The sequence below is a fragment of the Ranitomeya imitator genome, chromosome 4, assembly GCF_032444005.1.
Source record: "Ranitomeya imitator isolate aRanImi1 chromosome 4, aRanImi1.pri, whole genome shotgun sequence".
Lineage (NCBI taxonomy): Eukaryota > Metazoa > Chordata > Amphibia > Anura > Dendrobatidae > Ranitomeya > Ranitomeya imitator.
This window is the reverse complement of record NC_091285.1, coordinates 620,913,571-620,926,278: the sequence shown is the minus strand read 5'-3', so window position 1 is coordinate 620,926,278 and position 12,708 is coordinate 620,913,571. Positions and strand designations below refer to the sequence as shown.

The following is a 12,708-nucleotide window of genomic DNA, read 5'->3' as shown; positions in this document are numbered from 1 at the left end:
ACCACATGGACCTCAAAGGAAGGGAAGACAAGTGAGGGTACTTGAGGGATAACTTGGAAAGTACATTTGGGTGAAAGGAGCAGACCAACGCCTCCACCTGCTCTGTTGTCTGATCTTGGGGTATGAGAAAAGTGTAGTCCACCATATGAAAGAGCAGCAGCAGCGGTGGTGTCTGACTGCTGGATCCAGGTTTCAGTAAGAGCCAGGAGATTAAGAGAATTAGAAAGGAAGAAGTCATGAATGAAGGAGAGTTTATTACACACAGAGCGAGAATTCCAAAGGGCACAATTCAAAGAGACAGAAGGCATGCAGGGAATATTAATAAGGTTAGAGGGGTTTCTGAGTGTAGCAGTTGGGAGGTTTGACTGGCTATAACATGGGGGGCCGGGGTTTGGAGAGATGTCTCCAGCGACTAGGAGAAGGAGGATCGAAAGAGTGAGCAGATGGTTAAGTGATTTGTGAGAGCGTCTCTTGTGTTGGATGGTGGGACTGAATGGATCTGCACTGTTAAGCAATGTAAACAGAGCATGAGTGCTATACAAACAATGATTGTAATATGACTTTGTTTCCAACAGCCAGCAATGACTGTTAAAGCTCCGGCCCCGCTGCAGGGTTTGGCCACCATCACCACAGGAACGGGCACAATCCTGCGCACTATACCAGTAGTCACTGCTTCTTCCTCCCTTGTGGCATCAGCGGGAGGGAAACCAACTGCAATCCATCAATTGCTTACAAATGGTGGCCTAGCAAAGCTGGCAAGTAGTATCCCTGGCCTTGCACAATTATCCAACCCATCTACAGGTAAGGGTAAGTGCACTCGGATATTTCCTTTACAACAGATTCTGAAATTGGATCCAATATTTGTGTCTCATTTTGCTTCAGGTTTAAAAGCACCGACCACCATCACAGTCACCCTGCGTGGTCAGCCAAGTCGTGTCAGCACCCTCAGCCAGGCCAGTATGGGGGCAGGGGCCCAAGCTAAGTCAGATGATGTTTCCCAGCAGGTGAGAAATATTACTATATAAAGGAGTGTGGAATCAAACCAGTATTAAGGCAAAACCACACGTTTTACTTCCAATTGCAGTGATTTTTTTTTACGTTTTTTTGGCCACAAGGCTTGTACAGGTGAAACTCATTATGGGAATCTTTGAAGTCTGGTTGCCTGTGACTGAATTGCTTTTATTTGCGCCAAATTTATCAAGATGTTGCACAATGTTTGCTAAGTTGGGCACATTTTTAAAGGGATTGTCCTGTCCAAATGGATACGTCCGCAGTCATCCGGTGGGATTGCAGACTTATGAATCCCCCCAGTACACACTGCGCTGCGGGGATTCACCAGTTTGTGAGCTGGGACCGGAATGGTATGTATGTGTTCAACATACGTCCGGCCAGTTGGCGTGGCCTTGCTTCCATACACTTGTATACAGCGAGGCCGCAACCTCTAGTCGGCCATGCCCTCTTGTTAACCTTGCCCACTGGCCAGCGGTGCTCTAGTTGGGGCACAGCCTTACTCAATACAAGTGTATGTATAACACATACATACCCTCCTGTCCCGGGTCAGAAACTGGCGAGTCCCCACAGCGCTCAGTTCGTGCATGTGGTGGGGGGATTGGGGGGGATTCGTAAGTCTGCAGTCACACAGAGTGACTTACAGATTTGGACTGGACAACCCCTTTATGTTATAACACTATCTAGAACCAAATTTGCACTTTTTATGCCACCTGCTATTGGAGTGAGAATAGCGATTTTTCTAAAAGTCACAATTAATAAATCTGAGTAGCTAACCATGCCCACTAGTGATGAGCGAGTATACTCTTTGCTCGGGTGGTCTCCCGAGTATTTGTAACTGCTCGGAGATTTAGTTTTTGTTGCCTCAGCTGCATGATTTACAGCTGCTAGCCAGCCTGAGTACATGTGGGGGTTGCCTGGTTGCTAGGGAATCCCCACATGCACTCAAGCTGTCTAGCAGCTGTAAATCATTCAGCTGCGGTGACGAAAACTAAATCTCTGAGCACTAACAAATACTGTGAGACCACCCATGCGTGCTCAGGAAAACCCAAGCAAAGAGTATACTCGCTCATCACTAGTGCCCACACTTCCCACCCACTTTTGAAAAATGGCGAGAGCAAAATGAATTAGAAAAGTTGCAGTTATTTCAACAATAATAAACTTTATTGGATGTTTAACACACTGCCTTTGCGTGCTCAGAAGTTTTGTTTAAGTCCTTCCTACAAAGTACATTTATGATCCTGGTAGTTCCCACAGCATGTCATAACAGTATGGCATGGGCTCAGTAGCTAACACGCACCATCAGCAGTGAGGGTTACCTGTACTAGGTGCAGATCGGAGCTAACGTTAAAGGGGTTGTCTAGGTTTGGCACAAACTTCTGCAGTCAACACACGCTCTGAGGATTCTCCGGTGCCAGGTGGCAAAACCAGGTGGTGAAACCAGGTGGTCATGTGACAGCAAGTATCGATAAGCAGACTCCCCGCCACATTCTAACTAGCCTTGCACGGCCTTACTCAATTCCCTTGTATTAAGCGAGGTTGCACACATCTTATCGGAGTGTGATGGGGGGTATGTAAATCACATACTATAGGTCACATGACCAACCACTCCTGGCACCGGAGAATCCTGACAACAAGATTCACAAACCTGTAGTCATATAGAGTTACTGCAAACTTTCGTGCCAAACCTGCACAACCCCTTTGATCGCTTGCTTTCAACCACTTAGTGTAAGTGGCCATTAGATTTAACTTGGATGGCAGCCTAATAGGCCCCTGTCATACACGTGGATTGTCTGCAGTTTTCATACACTGCTTGCCTACCTTTTATGTAATCTGAGGACTATCTGAGCTTACAAAGTTGTTCTTGAGAAAATAATAAGAACCTTGTGTATTTGTCTCTTGCGTGCCAAATTTCTGACTTTACTAGAGACCAAGAGATGGGCAATACTAACTTAATCAGGTGCTATTTCCATTGTTGATGGCTCTTCTATCAAGTGGACTTTGGCCTAAGTCAGTTTAATTAATAGGGTTTTTTATGGGTTTTTTCTATCATAATGGGATTTTATTTTTTTCAAACAATTCACCTAAGCCGATCTGTTACTTGGTGTTAGGCTACTTTCACACTTGCGTCGGTACGGGTCCGTCGCTAAGCATCGGCGCGACGTACCGATGCACGTTGTGAAAATTTTGCACGACGTGGGCAGCGGATGCAGTTTTTCAACGCATCCGCTGCCCATTCTAAAGTCTGGGGAGGAGGGGGCGGAGTTCCGGCCGCGCATGCGCGGTAGGAAATGGCGGATCCGATGTACGAAAAAATGTTACATTGAACGTTTTTTTGTGACGACGGTCCGCCAAAACACGACGGATTCAGTGCACGACGGACGCAACGTATGGCCATACGTCGCGATCCGTCGGCAATACAAGTCTATAGGCAAAAAACTCATCCTGTGGGCATATTTGCAGGATCCCTTTTTTCCCCCAAAACGACGCATTGTGACGGACGTCACACGACGCAAGTGTGAAAGTAGCCTTAATTTCACACTAGATGGTGGCCCAATTCTAACACATCGAGTATTCTAGAATTCACAGCCCACGCAGTATATAGCACAGCCCACGCAGTATATAGCACAGCCCACGCAGTATATAGCACAGCCCACGCAGTATATAACACAGCCCACTCAGCATATAACACAGCCCACTCAGCATATAACACAGCCATGTAGTATATTGCACAGGCACATAGTATATAACACAGGCCATGCAGTATATAACACAGCCCACGCAGTATATAACACAGGGCACGTAGTATATAACACAGCCGATCTGTTACTCGGTGTTTATTGCACACTAGATGGTGGCCCGATTCTAACGCATCGGTTATTCTAGAATGCACAGCCACGTAGTATATAACACAGCCCACGCAGTATATAGCACAGCCCACGCAGTATATAGCACAGCCCACGCAGTATATAGCACAGCCCACGCAGTATATAGCACAGCCCACGCAGTATATAGCACAGCCCACGCAGTATATAGCACAGCCCACGCAGTATATAGCACAGCCCACGCAGTATATGGCACAGCCCACGCAGTATATGGCACAGCCCACGCAGTATATGGCACAGCCCACGCAGTATATGGCACTGCCCACGCAGTATATGGCACAGCCCACGCAGTATATGGCACAGCCCACGCAGTGTATGGCACAGCCCACGCAGTATATAACACAGCCCACTCAGCATATAACACAGCGATGTAGTATATTGCACAGGCACGCAGTATATAGCACAGCCCACGCAGTATATAACACAGCCCACTCAGCATATAACACAGCCATGTAGTATATTGCACAGGCACATAGTATATAGCACTGCCCACGCAGTATATAGCACTGCCCACGCAGTATATAGCACAGCCCACGCAGTATATAACACAGCCCACTCAGCATATAACACAGCCATGTAGTATATTGCACAGGCACATAGTATATAGCACTGCCCACGCAGTATATAGCACTGCCCACGCAGTATATAGCACTGCCCACGCAGTATATAGCACTGCCCACGCAGTATATAGCAGTGTGGGCACCATATCCCAGTTTAAAAAACAATTAAAATAAAAAAGTGTTATACTCGCCTTCCGTCGGCCCCCGGATCCAGCTGAGGCCTTTACCGATGCTCCTTGCGACGCTTCGTTCCCAGTAGTGCTTTGCGGCAATAACCAGTGATCATGTAGCGGTCTCGCAAGACCACTACGTGATCTCGGCTCATTGCCGCAATGCATTCTTGGGACCGGAGCGGGAAAGGCTGGCGCAGACGGCTGACTTCGGAAGGTGAGAATGTAATGTTTTTTGTTATTTTTTATTATTTTTAACATTCTATGTTTTTACTATTGATGCTGCATAGGCAGCATCAATAGTAAAAAGTGAAGCGGTGTTTAAATCCTGCCCCAATCTCGCTGATTGGCTGCGACCAATCATTGACCCAGGATTTCCGTTGCAGACAAACAGACGGAAGTACCCCTTAGGCAGATAGATAGATAGATAGTAAAAACAAAAACTGTCTTCATCTTCTCCAAGTTTGGTCTTAAATTAGAAATGCCCCGTTGACATCACGACAAGGCCAACATTTAGCATATACAATGGAAAAACCTTGTGCCTTATACCCCATATACATTCATAGGACTCTTTTTGCCTGGCATACATTACACCGATATACTATGGACCCTACACATATGCATATGACGGAGGTATATGTTGATCAGAAAGCAACAGTGTTTTGTGAACTTGGCCTTAAGCTGCATTGACAAGGAAAGATTATCGTTAAGAACACTCTTGATAACGCTCGGGTCACAATAATCATTCACTGTAAACAGGCTGCCGATCACCTGATGTGCAAGCAAAACGCTCGCTCATCGGGTGAAAAGATCCTTTGAGCAGCGCAAAAGATCATCAGGACATTTTCCTGTGTAAGCATTGCTCCCATTGCCGAGAACTATGGCAGCCTTTGTACAATGAGCGATTTTATTACAGATCTACACTGTGTTCCAAATTATTATGCAAATGATATTTTTCTCGGATTTTCCTAAATGGCCGGTGCAAATGAGTCAGTCTAATAAAAGTCATCACCCGTTAGAATTATCCATTGAATTTGATTGAATCAACCTCCCAATGATAACAGTATAATCTCCAAAATAAATAAAAACTCAAAATGCACTGTTCCAAATTATTAGGGACAGTAGAATTTCTACATTTGATATGTTTTAAAGAACTGAAAATGCTCATTCGTGGAATTTGCAGCATTAGGAGGTCACATTCACTGAACAAAAAAACTATTTAACTCCAAAACTTCCTAACAGGCCAAGTTACATATAACATAGGATCCCTTCTTTGATATCACCTTCACAATTCTTGCATCCATTGAACTTGTGAGTTTTTGGAGAGTTTCTGCTTGTATTTCTTTGCATGAAGTCAGAATAGCCTCCCAGAGCTGCTATTTTGATGTGAGCTGCCTCCCACCCTCATAGATCTTTTGCTTGATGATACTCCAAAGGTTCTCTGTACGGTTGAGGTCAGGTGAAGATGGTGGCCACACCATGAGTTTATCTCCTTTTATGCCCATAGCAGCCAATGACTCAGAGGTATTCTTTGCAGCATTAGATGGTGCATTGTCATGCATGAAGATGATTTTGCTCCTGAAGGCACGTTTCTGCTTTTTAGACCATGGAAGAAAGTTGTCAGTCAGAAACTCTAAATACTTTGCAGAGGTCATTTTCATACCTTCAGGAACCTTAAAGCATCCTACCAGCTGTTTCCCTTTGATTCTGGCCCAAAATGTGACGACTCCACCTCCTTGCTGACGTCGCAGCCTTGTTGGGACATGGTGGCAATCCACCAACCATCCACTACTCCATCCATCTGGACCATCCAGGGTTGCTTGACACTCATCAGTAAACAAGACTATTTTGAAATTAGTGTTCATATGTCTGGGCCCACTTTAACCATTTCTGCTTGTGAACACTGTTTAAGGGTGGCTGAATATTAGGTTTATGCGCCACAGCAAGCCTTTGAAGGATCCTACACCTTGAGGTTCGAGGGACTCCAGAGTCACCAGCAGCTTCAAATAACTGTTTGCTGCTTTGTAATGGTATTTTGGCAGCTGCTCTCTTAATCCCATGAATTTGTCTGGCAAAAAAACCTTCCTCATTATGCCTTTATCAGCACGAACACGTCTGTGCTCAGATTCAGCCACAAATATCTTAACAGTACAATGATAACGCTTAAGTTTTAGGGAAATATCTAATGTTTTCATCCCTTGACCAAGGCATTGCACTATTTGATGCTTTTAGGGAGCAGAGATCCTTTTTCTTTCCCATGTTACTTGAAAACTGTGGCCTGCTTAATAATGTGGGGCATCATTTTTAAGTAGTTTTCCTTTAATTTGAATCACCAGGAAAACTAATTATCACCTGTGTTTAAGAGTGATTTCAGTGATCCATTGAGCCCTGAGACACAATACCATCCATGAGTTTATTTGAAAAGCAAAACAATTAAATCTTTGACACTTAAATCCAATTTGCATAATAATTTGGAACACAGTGTATTGTTTCATTTCGCTCATATTACAGTTTGCTTAGTGATCATAATTTACTGCAGTCTGTGTAAGCAGGCTATTAAGTGGCCACCGATCTGTAAAGGTTTGCAGATCAGTGGTAGATTAGTGCCACCGATCGGTCCATGTAAACAGACCCTTCTTTACAAGTAAAGTCTGCATTTCCTCTTTTCTTTCCTCCTTTGGCATGTTGTATTATTATGTGAACCCTTTTCTTATTAACATTACACATAGTGGGGGAAATAAGTATTTGATCCCTTGCTGATTTTGTAAGTTTGCCCACTGACAAAGACCTGAACAGTCTATAGTTTTAAGGGTAGGTTAATTTTAACATTGAGAGATAGAATAACAAAAAAAAAATCCAGAAAATCGCATCGTATAAATTATATAAATTTGTTTGAATTTTGCTGTGAGAAATAAGTATTTGAGCCCTCTGGCAAACAAGACTTAATACTTGATGGCATAACCCTTGTTGGCAAGCACAGCAGTCAGACGTTTTTTGCAGTTGATGATGAGGTTTGTGCACATGTCAGAAGGAATTTTGGTTCACTCCTCTTTGCAGCTCCTCTTTAAATCATTAAGATTTTGAGGCTGTCGCTTGGCAATTCGGAGCCTCAACTCCCTCCATAAGTTTTCTATAGGATTAAGATCTGGAGACTGGCCACTCCTTTGCAGCCATGGTTGTATGTTTTGGGTCGTTGTCTTGCTGGAAGACCCAGCCACGACCCATTTTTAGTGTCCTGACGGAGGGAAGGAGGTTGTCACTCAGGATTTTACGGAACATGGCTCCATCTATTCTCCCACTGATGCAGTGAAGTAGTCCTGTGCCCTTAGCAGAGAAACACCCCCAAAGCATAATGTTACCACCTCCATGCTTGACAGTGTGGACGGTGTTCTTTGAATCATAGGCAGCATTTCTGTTCCTCCAAACATGGCAAGTTGAGTTAATGCCAAAGAGCTCAATTTTTATCTCATCTGACCACAGCACCTTCTCCCAATCACTCACCGAATCATACAGGTGTTCATTGGCAAACTTCAGACAGGCACTGCAGGCTTTTAAACCTTTACAACGTAATGAGTTGTCAATGGTTGGTGACTGTGGTCCGAGCTGCCTTGAGATCATTTAACAAGTTCCCCCTTGTAGTTTTAGGCTGATCTCTCACCTTCCTTATGATCAAGGATACCCCACAAGTTGAGATTTTGCATGGTGCCCCAGATCAATTTCGATTGACAGTCATTTTGTATTTCTTCTGTTTTCTTACTATTGCACCAACAGTTGTCTCCTTGTCACCGGGCATCTTACTTATGGTTTTGTAGCCCATTCCAGCTTTGTGCAGGTCTATGATCTTGTCCCTGACATCCTTACAAAGCTCTGTGGTCTTGCCCATGTTGTATAGGTTAGAGTCTGACTGATTAATTGAGCCTGTGGCAGGAGTCTTTTATAAAAGTGACTATGTAACAGCTGTCTTTAATGCAGGTAAAAAGTTGATTAGGAGCGTCTAACTGGTCTGTAGGAGCCAGAACTCTTAGGGTATGTGCACACGTTGCGGATTTTGCTGCAGATTCGCAGCAGTTTTCCCTGAGTTTACAGTACCATGTAAACCTATGGAAAACAAAATCCGCAGTGCACATGTTGCGGAAAAAAACGCACGGAAATGTAGCATTCTTTATTCTGCAGCATGTCAATTCTTTGTGCGGATTCCGCAGCGGTTTACACCTGCTCCATAATAGGAAACCGCAGGTGGAATCCGCACAAAATCCGCCAAAAAATCACGTTAAATCTGCACTAATTTAAAGGTAATTCGCAGTGCGGTTTACCTGCGGATTTATCAAAATCAGTTTGGACAAATCCGCACCACTTTCCGCAACGTGTGCACGTGGCCTCAATGGTTGGTAGGTAGGGGATCAAATACTTATTTCTCACTGCAAACAGAAAATCAATTTATATAATTTATACAATGTTATTTCTCCTTCACCTCATTGGGGGGCACAGTACCATGGTTTATGCTGCTGTTGCTAGGAGGCTGACACTAAGTGAATATAAAAAAGATTAGCTCCTCCTCTGCAGTATACACCCACACACTAGCTCTAGCTGAACCAGTTCTTGCTTAGTGTCCATAGGAGGCACACTGGTCTGCTATTCAGACCACAATTTTTTATTTTGTTTTTTTCCTTTTACCAATTTTTCGCAAAGATCATAGGGGCGACTGATCCCTTCAGGGTTTTTATCTCCCCTGACCAACAACAGGCGGGAACATGGTGTCGCCTCCACATACTCCCTCCTGGACCATCTATAGCCATGCCTGAGCTCTATTCTAGGAGCGACGGGTCCCTTAAGGGCACCGCTCTCCCCGCACAGTCAACAGACGGGAACATGGAGTGTCGCCTCCTTGTACACCCTTCTGAAGCCAGGCTTACAGCCGGACAACAGTCCTGTCCCATCCTAAGGGCATGAAGCCCTAGGATGTACAGAGGCATCTATGGCGTCCGAGCGGCGCCCACAGCATCACCACTGATAGAACAGCGTTGAAAGAAGGAGGCGGACGGTCCCTCTCCACATCCCTAACAAAGGGATTGTGGATGGAGGGTCCCTGCGTTGTCCAATCTGCGGCACCTCACCTGCAGGCAGAGCAGTTAGGCTCTGCGATTCCTCAGTGATCCTCCGGATTTGTGTGTGGTAAGTGCCAGGGTCGGGTTTGGCAGGGAAGTTCCTGACGGCTCTGCACTCCTCAGACCGGGTACGTTCCGGCTGGCGCTGGAAATTTACTCCCCAGCTTCGCCTTTACTATGCCACAAGCCGGAAGCTCCGCCCACTTGCCGCACGCATTCTGCCGGCTTCGTACACTCTTTTGGTTCTTTTTCTCAGCGCGAACTTCCCTTCCTGCTCCAGGCGGCCATTAATGTGTTCCGGACGCTTCTTCTCTTCAGACTCCTCCAGCGATCCTGGAGCTTAAGTGCTGTGCTGTGACACAGCCTGGTTTCCAGCAAACAGAGGACCGATTTGGGCACACATGACCGTGGGTAAGAGCTGAGCTGTGACACATTGGCTTTCCCTGGGAATTACTCTTCAATCACTGGGGTACTTAGCAGAGTCAGGACATACTGGGGTACACCCAGGAAGGCTTCCAAAACCCATACAGTATTCTTCACCTCTTGTACTTCCTGTCTATCTTCGCTACCCCGGGGACAGAGTAATCCCCTCCGCAAAGCTTGTGACCCCGAAAGCTTTCAGGAGCCCCCCGCTGCTACCAAACCCAGTGTACCTAGTCCTCCTGAGTGGGCTTCATCACTGTCGCAGTCCATGGCCTCGCTGACTAAAGCATTTGAGTCCCTCCAGGAACCCTCCACGGGTTGGGGCATCCGTCTGCCTGTTCTACAAGATTCCTCTTCTATACGAGAACCGTCGGCCTGCAGGGGCCGTACTCGGGCACAAAATATACGGACAGCTAAAAAACAGATCCATAGTACGTCTCCCGGACCCTCTCGCACCTCTGCATCCGTAAGCTCCGTCTCTCGCTCCCCCTCACCAGGGGTTCGCAGCGACCAGAACTCTGACTATGAGTCTGAGTCTCTCGACCTGGACTCGCCTGAGTATCATGTGACAGTGGATAATCTCATTGAGGCCATTAACCAAACCCTGAAGGTGGACTAGGACTCATGCAATGTCCTTTAAGAGAACTAAATGTCCACATAAGGTGTTTGCCAATCATCCTGAGTTTCAGGACATACTTCAGAGGCCTAAAGAGCGGCCCAACAAAAGTTTTCACAGGAATGAATCTAGAGGTAAGATATACCTTCTCATCGGACCTACGGAAGATGTGAGCGGAATCCCCTCCAGTTGATCCACCGTGTCCCGTCTGACCTCCTAAACTCTCCTGTCCTTACCAGATGGGTCATCAATTAAAAAATCCTACAGAACGTCAGATCAAAAATCTTGCTCGCTCAGTGCTTGAAGCCTCAGGCTCCGCACTCTCTCCCTCTTTTGCTGCAATATTGGTCGCTAAAGCAATGGTCTCCTGGACGGATTCCCTAGCCACAACCATTCATGACAGTAATCTCCCCCAGGAAGCAGTGGATCTGGCCAATCAGATTTCCCTGGTAGGCGATTATTTGGTGCACACTCCCATGGATGCTGCCAATTGTGTCGCATTGGCAGCATCAAACGCCATCACCATCATAAGGGCTCTGTGGCTCAGGGAAAGACGAGCGGGCTCTGCATCAAAAAAGTCCCTAACCTCTTTGCTTTATCAGTGTTCGTTTATTTGGAGAGAAGCTAGACCAACTTATCTGTGATGCTACAGGAGGAAAAAGTAAATTCCTCCCTCAGCAAAAGACCAGGCGACCCTTTCGCCGTCAGCAACAAACTCGATTCCAGTACTTTCGCACCAACCTACGACCGCCTCTTCCGGATCGGGGTTCTCGCCACGTAGGGACGGGGCTCCCAAGTTTCGTATAAGCCCTCCCATCCTGGAAGAGCCGACCAAACAGTCCAGAACTAAGGGATCTAGGTCCCATAGATTCTCGGCCCAATGACTCGTCACATCCTCCAGTCGGCACCAGCAGGGTAGGTAGACGCTTACTCCTGTTTCGTCGGATCTGGCTCTCTGTCGTTCATGACTAATGGTTCAAGGATCTGGTGTCTTCTGGAAACAGAATAGAATTTTCTTCTCGTCCCCGCCAAAACAGAGGCGCAGACACAGTCCTTTTACTGAGCCATCGACTCGCTATGCCAAGACTGGGTCTTTATTCCAGTCCGAGAAAATGACAAGTTCGAAGGGTTCTGCTCAAACCTATTCGTTGTCCCGAAGAAGTACAGAATAGTGCGGCTCATTCTGGACCTGAAACTTCTAAACAAGTTCTTTAAGGTCTGGCACTTCAGGATGGAGTCTCGCTGTTCGGTCATCTCCTCTGTGGAGAAGGGGGAGTATCTCTCGTCCATCGACATTTGGGATGCGTACCTCCTTATTCCAATCTTTGCCCCCACCAGATGTTCCTACACTTCAGTGTTTGCGAAGAGCATTTCCAGTTCACAGCCTTGCCCTTAAGACTCACCACTGCTCCCAGAGTGTTCATGAAGGTCATGACGGCAGTCATGGCCATTGTCCACTCTTGGGGCATTGTTGTTTTGCCATACTTGGATGACCTCCTGATCAAGGCACCGTCTTTCCAGGCCTGTGCGGACTGCGTACGTATCACTCTAGATGCTCTTTCTCGCCTGGGCTGGCTAATAAATCTAAACAAGTCCTCCTCTTCCGGCTCAGCAGATTATCTTTTTAGGAATGCTCCCGAGGCTTGTTGTTTCTTCCTCGAGACAAGGTCTTATCCCTGCAACAGGGCTTTGTCGCCCATTCCCTCTCTCCATCCGTTTCGGTATGAGGGCCCTGGGGAGAATGGTAGCAGTGATGGAAGCTGTTCCTTTCGCCCAGCTACACCTCCGCCCTCTACAGCATGCCCTTTTGGCGGCCTGAGACAGGAACCAGTTCTCCCTCGACCGGCTGTGCAGTGTGTCCCCGTGGGTCAGACAAGCGATCAGGTGGTGGACGTTGCGGTCCTCCCTCAACCAGGAAAAATCCTTTCTTCCGGTTCAGTG

At 46.4% G+C, this 12,708-nt stretch overlaps 1 protein-coding gene across 4 annotated transcripts in view; it reads left to right on the top strand.

The window, feature by feature from the left end:
* The window catches only part of KANSL3 (KAT8 regulatory NSL complex subunit 3), a 170,791-nt gene that overhangs the window by 149,898 nt on the left and 8,185 nt on the right, over nucleotides 1-12,708 (top strand). For 2 of the 4 annotated variants that reach the window (XM_069766622.1, XM_069766621.1), the window contains exons 20-21: nucleotides 576-801; nucleotides 883-1,004. In XM_069766622.1, the coding sequence (XP_069622723.1) occupies nucleotides 576-801; nucleotides 883-1,004 (348 nt within the window). Of the gene's footprint in view, nucleotides 1-575; nucleotides 808-882; nucleotides 1,005-12,708 lie in introns of all 4 variants that reach the window. The other 2 variants (XM_069766620.1, XM_069766623.1) reach the window with 1 other exon arrangement.